At 40.0% G+C, this 19,465-nt stretch overlaps 1 protein-coding gene across 1 annotated transcript in view; it reads left to right on the top strand.

The window, feature by feature from the left end:
- Positions 1-19,465, top strand: part of MACROD2 (mono-ADP ribosylhydrolase 2) — a 2,256,418-nt gene that overhangs the window by 2,059,591 nt on the left and 177,362 nt on the right. The window contains exon 10 of the mRNA XM_053574070.1: positions 13,445-13,489. Within this exon, the coding sequence (XP_053430045.1) occupies positions 13,445-13,489 (45 nt within the window). The remainder of the gene's footprint in view (positions 1-13,444; positions 13,490-19,465) is intronic.

Below are 19,465 nucleotides of genomic sequence, written 5' to 3'. Positions count from 1 at the left end.
ACATGTGCTCATCCTAAACCTGTCACCTATCTGTAAGAAAATTTGCTCTATACAGAAAATTCCATTTATGTCTAAGAAATAACTTAACACTATTTTAAAACATCTAATAGAAAAAAAGACTGAAATACTTTCTCCTTCTTGATTCATTGTAAAAAAAATTAACCAGTTGACCCACTTTTATTTGGGAATTATCTATCAAGTATGACATAAAATAATAAATCTTATAAAATAGCAAGAATCACTTGATCCCATAAGTTTAGAGCTACAGCAAACTCTGAGTGGCCCACTGCACTGTAACCTGACAACAGAATGACACCCTGTCTCTAAAATAATTAGTAGTATAAAATAAAATTGCAAGAAGATCAGAAATACCTTAAAAATTAAATTGAAAAATAGTATGCACATATAAAAAAGTATGATGCGTATTAAATTACTACTACATAAAATTAATATATAGGAATTATAAGCTTATAAATTATAAACTTTACTAGAATTGTTTTTTGGTCTTAAACATAGATTTTATTTTTGTATATAACCTAAAATGATTAGAATGAAAAAGACAGAATTTAATGCAAGTTTGAGAATTATACCTTGCAAATTTGTTTAACATTTAATATATCTCAATGTCTGACTAAATTGAATAGACTTTTTTCTCAAATATTGACAGACATGTTATTAACTTGTTTTATTTGAATATGTCAATATATTTAGATCTCGTCCATTTTACCTTCTTAGACACAGATAATGCTGAGAAACGCTACCTTTGTGTAATCATGGTAATGAAAACTCCAAATTTTGATTTTGATGAGAATTTTTATATCTTTAATTGATATCTATTGTTTTCTAAACCAAACAAATTAAGAACATTATCAATCAAGTCTCAGTTATTTTGACTTCCTTATAGTCTCCCAAACATGTCATAGATGTCATTGCTGTAAATGTATCTTTCATTTATTTTCTTGACCATATATTTCTGTCATTTACTTCTGTCAGTAAATTATCCACGCTCTTGCCAGATGCATTCCCTCCCACACTGCTGCACGGCAGCTTTGCCTGGGCCTTATATCATTGATATTATTATTATGTCTTTTTTGACTTCTTTACCTTGTAAGTTTGTGGAAAACAGAGACCATTCCTAATATCTCCTTGACCTTCCAGAATCTGGAGAACTTCTAAATATACTGCAGATATTTATTAAGTAAATAAATAGGTAACATGAGCCTAGACTGAGACTGTTTCAAAACTCATGTTAAAATTTAATTCCCATTCTAACAGTATTAAGTGTTAGGACCTTCAAGAGGTAGTTAGGCCATGATGGCTTCACCTTGTTGGTAGGATTGGTGCCATTATTAAAGGGTGAGTCTGGACCCTCTTCTTGCCTTCCACCATGTGATGTCTTGCATGTTGTGATGTTAGGATGCAGCAAGAAGACCCTGGCCAGATGCCAATACTTTGACATTGGACTCCCAGCCTCCAGAACTATCAGCCAATAAATTTCTATTTATTACATATTACTCAGTCTGTGTTCTTCTATTGTGGAAGACTAAGACAGGGATGATATTAACCAAGTCTCATATAAAAATCAGTCCTTTTCTAGAAACTAAGTGCTGTTAGTACTGCATGATGAAGGCATAACACGGCTGTTTACATATATTGCAAAATTCTCAAAATTTTAAAATAAATTTTTGTAGCCTCTGAAAAAGGCCATAATACTTTTAAAAAATTTTATTTAGATCTACTCTTTGAAAGCAAACTAGAGAAAATATTCACATTATGTCTTTTGTATCCCCTTTTTCATTGATTTTGTAGGTTTATTCCACTATCATTTGTTATCTTTTAGTCCATAGTGTACAAATATTTATCATATACTTAAGTTCCCAAGGCTTTGGTCAATGCTACATTTAGGATATAGTTCTTATAGTATGCCTGAAGAGGCATATGTTATACAGAAGAGTTGGAAAACAATATTAGCAAATAATCAAGTATAAGATTGGTATAGTCATAGCTCCAAGGAATTCAGCATCAAATACATATGAGGACTAGGTTAGATAGGGCAAGTTTCAGGAAGAATGTGCTCTTGTAGTGATCGTATAAGAAGGCGCAAAGGAGTGATGTCAAGTGTTGTGTAAGCAACCTAAGAGATAGAAGGGCAATTTAGATTGGAAAAGTTGTGAAATGAAGTCAGGTGCTTATATATGATTTGTAAACCTAAGAAATGTTGACACTCTTCCCTTTGCATTAAGCAATTGGGACTAACAGTAAATTCTTGATCGTGACAGTAATGTGATAGATCTTATATTTAAGAAAGACTATTTCAGTTCATGATTTAGAGACTAGTCTTCCAATACCATGCTCTAGCATGGTTTCCTCATCTGCTTTTATGGGGATGGTAATGAGCAGAAGCTGAAGAAAGCTCAGTAAACTGTCCAAAGTCACATAGTTGGGTATGTCTGTCTTCAAAGCCTTTCCACAATGTAATGGTTTTTCCCTTGGGAGTCCTGAAAATATGGATAATTGTTTAAAGGTACTTTTCTGCTAAAAAAAAAAAAAAAAAAAAAAAGCCACAAATTATTTATTTGCACCAGGAGTGCCAAAGCTCCTGAAAAATGTCCTCTTTCCTTTCTCTTGCCCTGGTAATTAATAAGTAATGTCCATTTTTACTTGGACAATTTGGCTTTCCAATTATTTATTATATCTCTAAATTTCTTATGTTGGTAATTATATCTTTGTATATTTTTATTGACTGATTCATCTTTTTCTTATTGAATTGTGAAAACTCATTGTATATTAAGGTTTTTTTATCCTTTCAAATGTGCTGTAAGAGATTTCCCAGTTCATCATTTGTCTTTTTGATGTTCTTTTATAACACAAAACAGTGAAGAAAAATAGACAAAAGTTGAAAAATATTAAAAAAGAAAGAAAAAGGGGGGAGATGGAAGAAAAAAAAATGAAGATTTTAAAAGGAAAGAAAGGAACAAGCCCCTTTTATGAGAGAATGAGGTTAAGAACCAAAAACTCAAGAATGACCATGATTGTAACCCTATGGACTAGATCACACAGAAAACTAAGTAGAATTTTTTCTACTAGTTCTATTTCTCAGTCACATTTTTAGGCAAAGCAGACTTCTTCCTGATTTACCAGGTGCAACGGGAATAAAACTTCCCACCCAAAGATGTCTACGTCCTAAACTCCAGAACCTGTGAATGTATTAGGTGACACTGCAAAGGGAAAATGAGATTGCCAGGGGAGTTAAGGTTGCAATTAGCTGACTTTACAATAGAAATATTACTTTGGATTATTGGGGTGGGGCCAATGTAATCACAAGAGTTCTTAGAATCAGAAAAGAGAATCAAAAGAGGAAAGTTGGAGGGAGCCATGACGTAGAAAAGAAAATCCAGAGGGACATGGTGCTGCTGGCTCTGAAGGTGGAGAACGGGGCTATTAGCTAAGCAATGTGCTTTTCAACCTTTTTTATCTCACAGCATGCATGAACCTATAGTTAAACTTCCATGGCATACTTAAATTATATTGATCCCAAAAAAGAGTTAAAAAAAAAAAAGAATATACTTACTGTGCTTTGAACTTCTTTCGAAAATAATTTAACAAATGATCTTTAAAAATTTTCAGTGGCACACCTAAGATCCTCTCCTGGCACACCAGTTGAAAATCACTGCTCTAGAAGCTAGGAAGGCAAGGGAACAGATTCTTTCCTAGAGTTTCCAGAAAGGAATGCATTCCAGCCAACAGGTAGGTTGGTAGTTTTAGCCTAGGTCAGTGGTTCTCAACCTTCATAATGCCGCAGCCCTTTAATACAGTTCCTGTGGGTTGCGACCCACATGTTGAAAACTGCTGGCCTAGGTGAATCCATGTGGGACTTCTGCCCTACAGAATTCTGAGGTAATATATTAGTGCTGTTTTTAAGCCATTAAGTAGAAGTATGTTATACCAGCAAGAGAAAAACTAATATACTTGTAGTCTTTGAATAAGATTTTTATGAAAAAGCACAAGGAAAACTGTTTAACCAGTCTGAATGTAGTTTTTCTTTCCAAATGACACATTCAGTGCATAAAAAAGCTACAGAGTAGAAGAATTCAGCATTTTCTTTAATCATGAATATTTACAGGTACACGGCACATTGGTGCACTTATAATGTGCTGATCATATCGATGTTTAGAATTCTACAAGACATGTTCTCTGTAATTTAACATAAATGAGTTAACTGCCTTCTTAGGAGATGGGTGCTAACCATTTCCACTTGATGGGCCTCAAAAGCTACAAACACATTTTGCCTTCAATGAAAATCCAGTGAAGTGTTGCTGTAACCAAGCAACCCCAATACAGGAATAAGCAGCAGGCATAGACAGAATGCAATCCGTCCCTTCAAAAGAGGGGGGAGCGTGCAGTGAGGGGAGCAAATGCTGATAAACAGCAGAACAAATGAAGACGGGAACATGAGCCTTGACTAAGCAGAGTTTGATCTCATTAGGAAGTTCTGATAAAACAGACACAACTATACGCTCCTTACTTGGAGAAGGCAGAGACTCCTGCAGGGTGCTTTTGAAAGCCTCTTAAAACACTGTGGGTGGAAGGGTTGTATAAGAAGCCTATGGTAAGTAAGTTTTAAGGGAGAAAACTTAGGAGCACATGAAATAAAGCTCACAAGAGAATTATTGTCATTGTTCTTCTTAATCTGCACATATGTGTAAATGTCCCTGAAATTTTGACAGGGAAATTGTAAGATCTGTTTCAGATGACTGGGTTTTTCTTTTCCTCTCTTAGGGGTGGAGAGGGTGCCTTATTAGCTCATGAGGACAACTGTCTCCTTCACAAAACCCTCCCTCCTTTCCTAGGAACCTACAAGCCTCTTTGAAGGTTGTCTCCATCCACATACATGTCTCCCAGCCCAGTGGTCCCTAATGTTTTTGGCATCAGGAACTGGTTTCATAGTAGACAATTTTTCTGTAGACTGGAGATGGGGATGGTTTGGGGATGATTCAAGTGCATAACATCCCCACTCGGATCATCAGGCATTAGATTCTCATAAGGAGCCTGCAACCGAGACCCCTCCCTCACATGCAGTTTACAGTAGGAATGCTGCCCGTGAGAATCTAATGTTGCCCCTGAGCTGACAGGAGGCAGAGCTCAGGCAGCGATGCAGGCCATGGGAATCATCTGTAAACATCGATAAAGCTTCGCTCACTCCCCTGCCGCTCACTTCCTGCTGTGTGGCATGGTGCCTAACATGCCACACACCTGTACCTGTCTGCAGCCTGGGCTTTGGGGACCGCAGTCCTAGCCAACCTGAGAATCCTGGCCAAGGACCATCTAGCTGCATGGTAGCTGGGTGAGAAGCACCAAAGGAAGTGCAGTGTCTTATGGAGAGCTGGCCTGCTTCTCAGACTCAGCGACCACATGGTTTGGGCAACTCATGCCACATTAGCGTTAGTGAGACAGCTTAGATATCTGAAGAGATGGATACCTACTTTTTATGAAAGACTCTTCTTCAACCCAACAATATCATTCAGTATTTGAGAACAGTGGTCTTAAACTTCACCATGCAGGAATATCACCTGGAGGGCTTATTTAAAACCCAATTTCTGGGCCCCTCCCCATGAGCATGGGATTCATAGATCTTGAGTGGGAGCTGAGTATTTACTTCCTACCGAGTTACCAGGTGATAATGATATAGCTGATCCAGAGAGGACTCTTTGAGAACTTCTGCTTTAGAATAAAGTTCTGAAGTTCTGTGAGGTTTTGCTTTTGTTTGTTCCACGTCCCCCAAATACTATATTAATTTGGGGGGTTCTAGGTAAAAGGCTAAGACAAAGCACAAGTCCTTTCAAAACCCCATGGTATATTCATTTTTCAAAGAAGCATGGACTATTTGTTATTGGGAAATGGGGTGCTGCTCAAAAAAAATGTACAATAATTAAGACAAAAATCTGTCTCCCCTAGAAGATGAAATAGATATTATAAGCTTCGAAGGAGGTTAGACACTTTCTTATGAAGGAGCTTCTGAAGTATAGAAAGTTAGCTGTTACCCCAAATTGGTTATTTATGAGAAATTAGTTGGTTTTCAGATACATTTTTTATCAAAATAAGAACTTTAGTCTTATCCATGTATTTGTGTAGAACTCAGCAGGCTAATCTGACAGACAGTGGTGCAGTGAATAAAAACAGCATCTATTATGAAATTAACATCAAAGAGGCCCCTTAAGAGGAAATGGAGCTTTAGCCTCCATGGGGTCTATTCTTGGGAAGGGAAGGAGATTTTCTGGAATTGGCATTTCTGAACACACAGAACAATATCATCTGATGGATTCTTTGAAATGACATTTATATCACTGTGGCTAGAAATCTTTTATTTCATTTTTGTCCTCTACCAAAACTGTCTGATGCTTGAATAGCTGTTTTAAGCAGTGGGTCTCAACCTGTGGGTCATGACCCCTTTGGACTGTATTAAAGATTCGGTTTGTTGCATTAGGAAGGTTGAGAACCACTGGTTTAACGGGACCACAGATACATACAGTCTTTTCAGGTTCTGGTTTTGCTAGAAAAAATTCTTGCTAGAAATTTGTTGTATAAGTATGACTCCAACAAGCATATTATATAGAATACTGTTGAAATAAATTGGATTTCATTAATGTGTAAGGGCACAGTAGGTGCTTTGCAGACCACAAGTACTCTATGCTTGACTTTAATACGTGTAATACCAAAATATTAAGGTATGTGTTTTATACTTTCTTAGTAAATTTTTCTCATGAAAAGAGAGACATTTAAAAGAGAGAATTTTTTTCTTTCAAAAAAAGATGGTTTGTCACTCCTCCACATAAAGTTGTTTGATCACTAAGCAATTTTCAAGATAAAGTTTAAACGCTTCAACATGGCATATTAGGGTTCTGCAGAGAAATATAACACACACATATATAGAATATACATGTACTATATACATCTCATATACACACACACATAAAGAAGAGAGATTTCTTACAAGGACTGGCTCATGCAGTTATGGAAGCTAAGTCCCATGATTGGCAGCAGGCAAGCCGGGGGCCAGGAGAGCTCATGGTGCAGTTCCAGGCTGAGTCCAAAGGCCTGAGTGTTCCAGGAAGAGGAGAGTCCCAGTGAAGAGAAAGAGCACCCAAACACCATGTTTAAAAGAGGAAGGGCTTTGTTTCAGCTGGTGGAGCAATGGCACAGAAGAATTCAAAACAGCTGTGCTACCCGACTGGCTCAGTGTTCTCCTTTTCATCCCTAGTCAAAAAAGTTCTGGCCCATGGGTACCTTTCTCATTGGTCACTTTGAATCAAACTGGAGAAGTGAGCTCTGGCTTTTACAGAAGTGGAAGTTTCTAGGTCCCAGGAAGTTACATCTACAAATTCCTAAGAGCTGAGTCACCACAGGGAGGACCTTGTAGGTGTGTCCTTGGGGTCTCCTTGAGAAGACCTCTGTTCTCTTAGACCACACTTTTTCTGGGCATCCTCTCTCATAAGAACCAGTGAGCCAACAAGCTACAGTTCTAGCCTGAAGGCTGGCAGGCTTGATACCAGGGAGAATTAATGTTTCACTTTAAATGTGAAGATAGAAAAAAACAAACAAAAAACAATGTTCAAGCACCATGCAGGCAGGCAGGAAGGAAGGAGTTCCCTCTTACTCTCAGAAGGGCCAGCCTTTTTGTTCTATTCAGGACTTGAACTGATTAAAACAGAAACACCCACACCAGAATGGTGATCTGCTTTACTTAGTCTTCTTGTTACATGTTAATCTCAACCAGAAACACCCTCACAGACACACCCAGAATAATGTTTAACCAAATGTTAACCAGTTTTGTTGACACAGAAGGTTAACCACCACCCCAACTGGCTCAGAAGGCCCTTTATTATGTAACCACAGTAGATCCAGGTGGTGCAGTTTCCATATAACTCCTTTCAGCCATCCACAGCTGGTTTTATTTCCTAAAAGCACCTTGATGGTTCACATCCACATGTTTTCCCAGATGTTCTTCTTCTGCTTGGATGTGATAACCCTTGTCTTAGTTTGAGTTCCTCAAGAAGCAAATCCAGAAACAAGAATTCATGTGGAAGTAATTTTGGGAGGAGGCAATTCCAGGAAATGCCAGTAGAGAATCAAGGAGGTGAGGCAGGGAAGAGAAGGATGGTGGCAAGTTGAAGCTAGAAGCCAGTTACTGTTATGCCCAGGAGTTCCCCCAAAGACCACACCACCAGACAAGTTAAATTAAAGAGGAGTCCTTTACTGATGAGCTGGCTGGCAAATGCCTCCATGTCCCAACATGGGGTTTCTGAGAGCAGCCCCAAGTTGTTTGAGGCTTGGACTTTTATAAGGCAAAATATTTCTAGTGGGCAAATAAACATAGTAAACATAGTCACAAAAGCGAAAGCAGCAGTTAGGGAAGAACACAAGGGTTGGGTGGTTAGTTTACACAATGCTATCATCCAGAGAGCAATTAGCAATTCTTCCTTAACAAAGCAGGTACAATCTACAATGTCCTAAGGGAATGTGGGGTGGGGGGGTGAGGGGGTGTAAAGCAATAATCATCAGGGACATAACTACAAGTGCAGTCAGTAATTTGCATCACTAACAACTTTAGTTGAATGCACTCACAGTTATACAATTGGAATGGAATGTAACAGAAAAGGAGTAAACAGTAAAGTGGGATTAAACTTGCTCTTTTCATATACAGATGGCATGAAGACCACCTTAACATAATCATGGGGGGTTGTTGTCCCAAAGGTAGTTAGTTACTTTCTACACAATCTAACAGCTCTAACCAAATGCACTTAAAATACCATGCAATGGATGGGGACACAGGCAGAACTGTTTTTTTTGTTTTTTTGTTTTTTTAAGCAATAAACTGTAGCAAAACAACAGAATGGAATCAGGCCCACTTTGCCTTCCCACTGATTCTCTGGAAAAGGAATTATATCAAAATGGAGTTAGGCTTGCTTCTCTTTCACCCCCACATTACAACTGGCCAGCTGGGGTGCAGTCCTGATGGGAGGGGGAACTCAGGGACATGGTGTGGAACATGCTTCTGAATTAGGCCATCTGAGTGGCAAGGGCATTGGAATACTTACATGCAAATCCTGCAAATTTCTTGAATGGGTTCCAGCAACCAGAAAACTCCTGCAGGTAAAGAGACCTGGGAGCTGGTGGCTAGAGGTCAGGTTGACATGCATTGAATGCCCAGGAACAAGGGGGTGCAGGCAGGGTACCCACATCTCCTGAGCATCTACTGCAGCCTTTCTTTTCCAGTAGCTGACTTCACTCACCCTTCAGGACTCCGCTGAAGTCTCACCTCTTCCAGAAAGCCTTTGGAGACCTCTGTGCCTCAGCTGCCTGTTGCCTAGGTCCCTCCATCAGAGAATCTGTTAGTTTCTGCTCTTTTACTTTTCCGTATTGCCCACTTAGTGAGATTTTGAGGGAAGGGATTGTTAATCTGTATCTTTAAGGCCTAGCATAGTTTTTGCACATGGCCAGGCCCAATAGATGGTTGTTTAAGTAGCAAAAGTAGTAGTAATAAGGACATCACAATAGTAATAATCACTATTTATTCCATGCTCATTCTGTATAAGCATTTTAGTTACTTTACCACCCCTGGAAAGCTAGAATTTTATTTTCCCTATTCTTCAGGTAAAGAAACTGAGGTGTAGTTCCTATGTTAAGTTGGGACCAAAAGAAAACATCCCCTTCACCCTCTTGAAGGTTCCATGAAAATCATCTGACCAAGGCAGATTAATAGGAGAAATGATGTAGAAAATCACTAAGCACAGGGGAACCACATTAGAACGATTACCCAATAACCCAGTGGGTACACAGACTTACATATTCTTCATAGGGGAGACCAGAGATGGGGAACACAGATTTTTTTAAGGGGCCATAAATGATTATTAGGGAGAATGAATGGACACAAGAGACAGAAATTAACTTGCAAATGATTCTCATTGGAATTTGAATGAGTCTAAGAGGTAGACACAAACTTGTGAAAAAAGTCTGCCCCAGTATGCTTGCATCCATCTTTTCTGCAGTAGATAAGGGAAGGGAACAGAAAGCAACTGTCCCTCTTGGTAGGTCCGGTTTTAAAGTATATAAAGGAGCTTCAGAGAAAAGACTCAGCCTGTGCTTTGGAAGAAACAGAAGATGGATAGATAGGCTTTGGGGGTGAAGGTCAGAGAGACCTAGAGGCAGTTGCATTAATTCACTTGTATTTTAGAGTACAACTTTCTGCTTTGCTTTTTGCCTAAGACTGTGTAATTATACATGGTTAATCCTGGAATTAAACCCAAGCAATTTAAGGTCAGATCCTGGACAAAGTCTTAACCCTTATTTGTACAAATCAGTGCATGAATGGAATGAATGAATGAATAAAAATGCCAAGTCTTATCCTTCAGCACATAGGGGTCATTCTGGAGATGATAACGTCAAGAGAGTCTATAAAGTTCAAACATCAGCTCCTATGTCTTCTTTTCCAAGAAACCTTCCAGTACCTAACCAGGAGCATCAGTTCCACCTCTGACACCATTCAATGGCCTGGACTACTCTACTATATGCTGGGATTTGTCTATGTGCCTTAGCTTCTTAAGTCCTGAAAAATTCTAGATAACTCATGCCTGCTCAGCTTGGGGTTCTCCACAGACACAGACACAAAGCTTCATACACACTGGCTACCAATGAAGAGTTGCCAGATGAGCAAACAGAAGTGAGGATAACAAGCAAAGGGGTCTTGATTCCTCTTTTACTTTTTCATGGAGACCATGAATACTCTTTTTTATCCCTCTTTGAGATTCCAGAGAGTCTGTTGTCATAGAGATGTTAGGTAGTTCTGGAAAGTGAAATTCTGTTTAAATATATTAAGTTCGGGAAAGAGTTTACTTTGTTACATTTTGATAATCATTTGGTTAGAAAATCATATTTCTAAGACATTGATATTATTCTTTCCAAAAGTACATTCATAGTAAGAATAAAAGACATAAATTATATAAAAAATCACCAATGTTTTCAATATATTTGGACATTTTCATAATTATTTCTTTAAAAGTTAACTATAGCCAACAAGAATTACTTCTATAAAACCTCATATTATAAGCCTTTTCCATTCCCTTTGACTACTGGAGTTCTAATATTATCAACATTCAATATATTTAATAAACTTGACTAAGAGAGACTAAATTATAAATTAAATTTCTGGGAGAAAGTTACAAATCTTCACAGACTTTGCATTATTTATAGAGCACTGTATTTGAGGGCTTTTTAGGAAGTATCCAGCCATACATCTTTCTGTTTCTCACACCGCATGGCTGGTAACTTTCTAAACAGTCCATCATAGCCCCACTGTACCATAGTATGTATGAGATAGAAAGGAAAAAGCAAAAACTCAATTCAGTGGAAATTTCTTTATTGATTCCAGTATATAAAATAAATAGCATTAAGTGCCGGGGAATAGAAAGGAACATAAGATACTCATGACACGGTCTCTATCTTCATAGATTTTATGATCTGGAGCTAAACATTGGAAGACAGATACATTAACAAGTAACAGACTGTGGGATTTTATGGTAATAAAAGCTGATGTTAACAATGTATTAGTGCTTTGTCTCATTTAATCCACATAATAACTCTGTGCAGTCGGCATCATTATTATCCCACTGTACAGATGATGAACCTAAACCTCAGGTATACCAGGTTACTTCCCCAAGATCGCCTGCCTTGGGAATGGGTGGCTGGAGGGGCCAGTCTGCAGACATAAGCCCACAGGTCCATAAAGTTCATACTCAGCAGGCAGTAAAGGTACAGTATGTCAAACAGAATACAATTTATGCAACTTGAGTCAAGCAGGTAGTATGGCACCCAAGATTGGACTTGAAGAAAGAGTGAATGGAGATGGAGAAGGGCATTGCTAGCATTGCCTGGGGGAGAATAAGCTGAAGGGGACTCTGAGAGAACAGAGTGCTGTCAAGTGCCACCACCCATAGAGGTGGCCTGAATGTAACAGAGGAGGTCAAAGCAAGGAAATTGGTAGGAACCAGACAGCATTGGCCTTGAATGTTCCCAGGAAGAGAATACACATTTCTCATTAGGCAGAGGATAGTCACTGAAACTTGGTGAACCAGATCAGAGCTATATTTCAAGATTGATTTGGCAGCCACATGTAAAATGAATGGGAGTCAGGAGGGGAAAAGAGAGAAGCACTTGGTGAATGTGAAATCACAATGTGAAAGTGTGAATCTGAATCACAATAATGTGGGGAGACAGGTGTACACCTGGACACAGGACACGATTTGGCACTGACTCATGTTTTAACCCAGTAGTTCTCAACCTTCCTAATGCTGTAAATCTTTAATTCAGTCCAAAGGGTCATGACCCACAGGTTGAGAACCACTGTTTTAGCCTGTTCCAACTGCAGCAAGAAAACATTGCAGATTGGGTGGCTTACAAACAACAGAAACAACCATTGTTTCTCATGCTTCTGGAGGCTGAAAGTCCAAGGTCAAGGTGCGGGCAGGCTCAGTGTCTGGTGAGGACCCACTTCCTCTTCCTCACAAAAGGCATCTTCTCTCTGTGTCCTCACAAGGAGGGAGGGGTGAAGGGTCTCCGTAGGGTCTCCTTTATAAAGACACTAATCCCTTCATGAGAGCTCCACCCTCATGACCTAATCGCCTCCAAGGTCCCTAACTCCTAATACCATGATCTTGGGGGATGGATTTCAACACAGGGATTTTGGAGGGGACACAGATGACACTCACACTGTAGCACTGGATCTGGGGAGTTTTCAAGGAGAGAGATGACAGTGTGTCAAAAGCTCAATAGAGCAAGCATGTCCTCTATAGTGCGGAGGAATCACGTGTCCAGTTAGAAAGAAGTTATACTGGGAGATGAGGGAAGTTAAATGGAAATGATACAACTGGTGGTGGGCACTTGAAATCATATGGTTAGAAGTTTGGGTTTGAATATGTAGCAAACCAGCACATTGCAGGGTGTGGGGCAGGGGTCTCACATGTGTTGACCTACACAATCAAGTAGCGATGTCCATGGTTTTCAAATACTTGAGGTGCATATGCATATCTTTAACAAACGTAGAAAATATGGTGTTCAAAGTCTGTGATTTTTAAGTTCAAGAAATTGAAAAGACTGAAGTAACCGTATATAGCTTGTATAAGCAAAACAAATTATTGCATATACTGTGTACAGTTTGTTATAAACATACAATAATTTTTTTAAAGAACATAAATGTAAACCCTAGATGGTAAATTATCCTTTAATGTGTATAACTTGTTTCTTAACTCAGAGTACTAAGACAACAGAAATGTATGACTTAATAGTCTCTTTTCTACTAAGATTTTATTCGGATGTTTTTATTACTCAGGTTGGAGAATTCTGGTATTTCCCATTTTCATATGAGTCTTTCTCTTTTCATTTTTTTTAATAGATGATAATCATGAAGAAGAAGACATTGAGATGAAAGAAGATTCAGGTATTAAATTTATTATTTTATTACTTGGGCTTATGCAGGGATCATTCTGTTGCTTATGTACATCACATGTTTTTTTAAAGAAAATAGAACAATGTATGCTTAGTGTTGTAAAATAAGGAAGTAGATGTGTGTGCTAATTCTTAAGGCTAATGCAATTACTGTGTTTAAGCATTAACTTTGACTTTGAGCTTCCTGACAGCTAAGGAAAAAATGGAACACGATGTCTGGGGACAGTAGCTCATGCTTATAATCCTAGCAGGCTGGGAGGCTGAGGTGGGTAGATTTCCTGAGCTCAGTCAGGAGTTTGAGACCAGCCTGAACAAGAGCAAGACACTGTCTCTACTAAACACAGAAAAATTAGCCAGGCATTTTGGCAGGTACCTGTGCTCACAGCTACTTGGGAGGCTGAGGCAGGAGGATCACCTGAGCCCAAGAGTTGGAGGTGAGGTTGATGCCACGCCACAGGACTCTACCCAGGGCAACAGAGTGAGACTTCATCTGAGGAAAAAAAAAAAAAAAAGGAACATAATGTTGTAGTTAACAGAGTTGCATAACAAATCTTCCCCAAAATTTAGTGGCCTAAAATAACCACTTATTACTCTCATATATTCTGTGAGTAAGGAGTTCAGACAGAGTACGGCAGAGATAATGTAATCATCCTTTTCCACAAGGTCTGGGGTTCAATAGCAAGACTCAACAGCTGGCAGGAGGAATCATCTGGAGATTCACTTTTTGGCCGACATTTGTTCTGGCAGTCAACTGAAACCATAGCTGGGCAATTTTTTGAAGCATTTGTTACATGGCCTTCTTATATGGCGTGGCCATTCTCAAAGCCTTGTGGTCAGTTTTCAAAATGAGTTTCTCTAGAAAGAGTGAGTGAGCCTGGGACAGACTATTCCCTTTTTCTGACCGAAGCTTAGATGTTCCATAGTATCACTTCCATGCGTCTCTATTACCGGGAATAGTCACAAGCCCACCCAGATTTAGGGGAAAATGAAAATAGACTCATTCTCTCAATGGAGAGTGAGTCTGCAGAGCACATAAGCCCTAAAATATTGCTGTGTGCCTCTTTGGAAAATGCATTTTTCATATTTGATACATTGCTCTCATCATCAGAAATTTAGATGTATGCCAATTCTGTGAGAAAGCCCAGTCTTACAAGGGAAATATAATGGGTAAAAACATGAGTTCTGGCCTAAGATAACCACTTAATAGGCCCCTAACAGTGAATGCATGACTCAGTAACCTGAATTCAGTTCTAACTCTGCCAGTTATTGACCTCAGGCCAGTGCCTTTTTCTAAAAGCCTCAGTTTATACTTCTGGGGGCAATAATTCTTACCATGTGGTTTCACTTGGGGGATTCAATGACATACAACACCTTCCCTGAAATGTTACACCCAGTGCTTGGACCATAGTAAACATTCATTAACCTATTGCTTTTTTTTTTTTTTTTCTGTCCTATTCTAAGAGGTATTGGAAAATATAGAACTTAATTCTATGGCTAAGAGCTCCATATTCTCCATTTCAGTAATCACACTGTTCTAGCCATGAAATGGGGCCAATTTTCTAAATTAAAATAGGTATCTCAGAAGTCCCACTTTGCTGTTGCCTCTCATTTGATGCCAGAACCCTGCAAATCACTGAGAGCCTCAGTGTGAGCAGCTGCGTGAACAGAGAGCTCTGTAAATTCTGACGCCACTGATCTCATCAGGGAGGTTTGGTTGAAATGGTCCTTCTCCTTGTTGGGTTAAATCTCTATCCCTCCTCTGACCACCCACTATCTTCACAGAGAAATAACACTGATTCTTTTTCTTCATAAAGATTCACTGGGACAGTGGCACCCCTAGCCCAGTGAGTAGGGCACCGGCCACAGACACCGAGGCTGGTGGGTTCGAACCAACCCTGGCCAGCTAACCAACAATGACAACTGCAGCAACAGCAACAACAACAACAACAAAAATAGCCAGGCATTGTGGCGGGTACCTTTCGTCCCAGCTACTTGGGAGGCTGAGGCAAAAGAATCACTTAAGCCCAAGAGTTTGAGGTTGTTGTGAGCTGTGATGCCACGGTACTCTACCGAGGGCAACACAGTGAGACTCTGTCTCAAAAAAAAAAAAAAAAAAATTCCCTGGGATAACAATTGCAGCTTCTCTGTACTCTTCTCCAGTCTGAACACATGTGATTCCTAAGCTTGCCTTGGTTCTTCCCAAACAAAGTGGACTCAGAGGACATGAGAGGCCTAGGAAGTGTAAAGGTCTGGAATGAAGGAGATGAAAGAGGAAACGGTAGAGCAGCTATCAGCGCACTCCTCATGTCACCTTGGCACTCACTGTTGTTTTATGATATCAGTGGTTTTCTGACTCTTGGCTAAGTGCCTCTGTTAATCCTGAAAGCAAACTCAAAGTGCCAATGAGTTAAGTCCTCTGGAGCAGCCCTCAACCAATGATGGAAGAGAGTTGGCTGATCAGTACCCCTGTAGGACGTATCTGAGTCACGTTGTATTCTGGTGCTGTCCAAAACATACAATGTAAGTCCTAAATGTGAACCTCATGTATGATTTTAGATTTTCTAGTAACCACATTGGAAAAAGAAACAAGTGAAACCAATTATAATAGTATTTTATATAATACAATAATCAAAAATGTTATCATTTTAGCCTATAGTCATTATAAAAATGTTAGATAATTTGCATTTTTTCCCACACTAAGTCTTTGAAATTGCAGTGTATTTTACAGATACATCTGAATTCAGACAAGCAGATTTCAACTACTTATTAGCAATACATGTCTGGTGGCTATTGTATTGTAGTGTGATTCTCTATCAGTCCCCAGAGGTCCCCAAGAGAACTAATCAAGCCCTGGTTGTCCTCAGTGGAACTTGCTCATTGAACAGCACCCAGTCTTGACTTTAACACTCAGACATCTGTCTCTGAGTTTCCTTCTGAGATAATCTGACCTAAGACAGGATTTTGCTTGCCTTTTGTAAACAGAAGGCCCGAGGCAAATTTTTAATTAAAAATTCAATTCCATATCCATGTAGAATGTCTTATTTTTAAACCACACTATCAAAAACAAAAGACTTTAGATGATCATCCTGTCTTGAACTAACTTCCATGAACGTAATGTTAGCGCTTGCCATGTTTGTTTTTCCTGCTCAAGTGAAGTACCCTTAGAATATCCTTCATCTGTGAGAGGCACTGCCTTCAATCAGCCAGTACAAGGACTTCGTCTTGTGGTGGATCATTTGCCTAAGTGCCATAAGAACTCATTTCTAGACAAAGGGAGTTGACTTATTTTAATGATATTTAGCTTGCTATCCAAACCACTGAGTGATTTTAAGGAAATTATTATTAATGTTAATGCAAAGTCTGCAGGGGTTGGAGTCAGCATTTGAGGGCTGGCAGCATTAATTGGATCATCATTTCTGATTTTAGTTCCCCCAGGTTTCCTGGGAGTTCTGTCTCTAGCAGCTGGATGCAGCTATTCAAATCACACTCAGTGGCCCACGGATGCTAAGCCATTCACACAGAATGGGATTGGAAAGCTACTCCCTGTTTCCTAATATCCAAGTGCTGAAATCAAGAAGATTTTTGTGCTAAATGGTTCCATGGTTTGCCAGCTGGCCAGATGTTAGTGTGCAAGCTGGCCTCGTTCAGATCTCACACTCAAGCACGATGGTCTCCAAGTTGAGTCTGAACGAACCTTCCAAGAACCATAAATGGTGGTATTCTGTGGCCCTGAATCATCTCTTCTCATACACATAGAAAAGCTGGAGGGACTTTTAAGAATGCAGTTGACAAAAGTCAAGGGCTACTTGAGCAAATCAGCCTGCCAATGAATGCTGTGAAGCACAACTGAACCAATGGGGTGCTGGTAAATGAACTCTGTGTAGGGAGTGCCCAGATGCCAAGACTCTGCAGTTTTCTGTGTTGTAAACACACACCCTAATCATGCTCTCAAACAAGAAGTCAGTGAATGTGTGAATTGAGGAGAGATGAGACAATTAGTGGCTATGAGCTGGCTCAAGTCAGTTTCAGCACAGCTCTGCTGAGCTAGACTTAAATTGAGCCTGCAGTGTGTGCCAGCTACTCAATACACATGAACTCGTTTAACACACACAGCAGCTTTTTGAGGCACACAGGCTTAAGAGGGATTAGTTCCTTGCTGAAATAGTAAAGCCAGAATTTGAATCCAGGTTTGCATGACCCAAAGGCTGATGTCTTAATTTTATTGTTCCTGTCTCTAAACTCTTGTAGTAAAGAGAGACAGGAGAGTCTCAGAAGGTGTCAGCCAAGGTCTTCTTCAAGGGGAGGCCCTGCCCGCAGGGGAGGTAGAAGCAGCAGAGGGGCTTAAATGCATAGAATGTCTTTTAAGTCCTTTAATCATCTTCTTTAACCCTACATGGTAAATGTTCTTTCATTTCCATGACTATGCTCTGTTGAAATTACTTCCACACTGAGCCAGCAGAAAATCAGCAATTACTTATAAAGCAACTCAACCACCCAAAGGTGGGTGCACAGTTGAGTTCCTCAGGGGCAAAGCCATATCATGGCAAACCTCCAGGCTTCCACCCTCTAGCAGAAGCGGAGGAAATCTAGAAAACAAGATTCATTATCAGGGAGAAGCACGGGGGTGCTTTTGATGAGAAGTAGGAGCACATCTCTCTTTAGCAACCCCCAGACCAAGACAGCTGCTCCTCCCAAGGCATAAGTAAAACTGGGTACAAAGGCCCTCACGTATTAGGCTGTTTCATTGAACTCCCCGTAACACTTCACCCATGGGTGTCACAGATGACACAATATCATGGGTTCGGTGACTGTTGCTAATTAATGTGCATCCATGCCCACCGACTACCCAGGGAGGGCCGTATAACTATTTCAGAAATAGTACCTTTTAGGTGCTTAAATATCTCAAAATGTGGGCAAAGAAATGTCTTTTTATATCTTACCCACTCCCTAGGAATTCCCATTCAGGTGGGAAATTAAGACTTAGGAATTTAACTCACAAAATCTCACTTTTAAGAAATGCTGGTTTGGGGTTGAATTTCCAGCAGTGGAGACTTTCTTCTCGTTCCCAGTTGCAGCAGACGCATTTCAGGGGCGTGAAGGGTTAGCGTCCTCTCCCAGTGAGGTGGCAAATGCCGCTCTGCCCGGTTCGCGAATCCCTTCGAGCCCAGTATTTGTGCTCAGTGAGCTGCTCCAAGCATCTCATTTCTGCTTTTGCTGAACCCATTCCAAGGGTCAACATCCATCTCACACCTGGTGACAGAAGTTTGGAGGGAGCTGCTAAAGTAGGCATTGGCAAAACTTTTCACCCAGGCCGTAGTAATGGCCTTAGACATGACTCACTTGCAGCCACAGAACATCTAGTCTAGTGCCCAAAAGCTTTGCAGTCTATAATACCCAAGTTTTTTAATAGCGCATCTATCAAATGCAGGTTTCTTTCTTTTGTTGTTCTGCTCCCTTTTTTAATAAATAGGAAACCAGAAATGAGTCACCATAGCTCTGTGGTGTAATTTTGGAATCCTGGCATGAGGCGACAGCTAAAAGAGTGAGGACTAGGCATGGACCCCATTATGTCTTGGTCTTAAAGAAAGGCCTGGGAAAGCGAAAATAAATAGAATTTAAAATGGAATTCTCAAGGCACTGGTAGGCACCAGGGATACAGGGGGATTAGGAAAGACAAGGGCACTTTTTTTTTTTTTTGGTGGCTGGGGCCGGGTTTGAACCCACAACCCCTGGTATATGGGGCTGGCGCCCTACTCCTTGAGCCACAGGCGCCACCCCAAGTGCACTTTTCTTATGAAATGTACATTCATGGTGGGTAGCGTGGGGAGGAAGACATACAAAAAGAAACAGAAGACCGCCAGATAATTTCAAGACACAAGGGATGTGTTGAGGGAGGTTTCCTCTGCAGTAATTCTTCAGGTGGTCAGGGAGGGCCTGCCTTTGAATTGAATTTGATCTGCAATTCAGA

Source organism: Nycticebus coucang, chromosome 21 (assembly GCF_027406575.1).
Source record: "Nycticebus coucang isolate mNycCou1 chromosome 21, mNycCou1.pri, whole genome shotgun sequence".
Taxonomy (NCBI): Eukaryota; Metazoa; Chordata; class Mammalia; order Primates; family Lorisidae; genus Nycticebus; species Nycticebus coucang.
The sequence above is the reverse complement of the archived record's forward strand: the minus strand, read 5'-3'. Positions and strand labels throughout refer to the sequence as shown.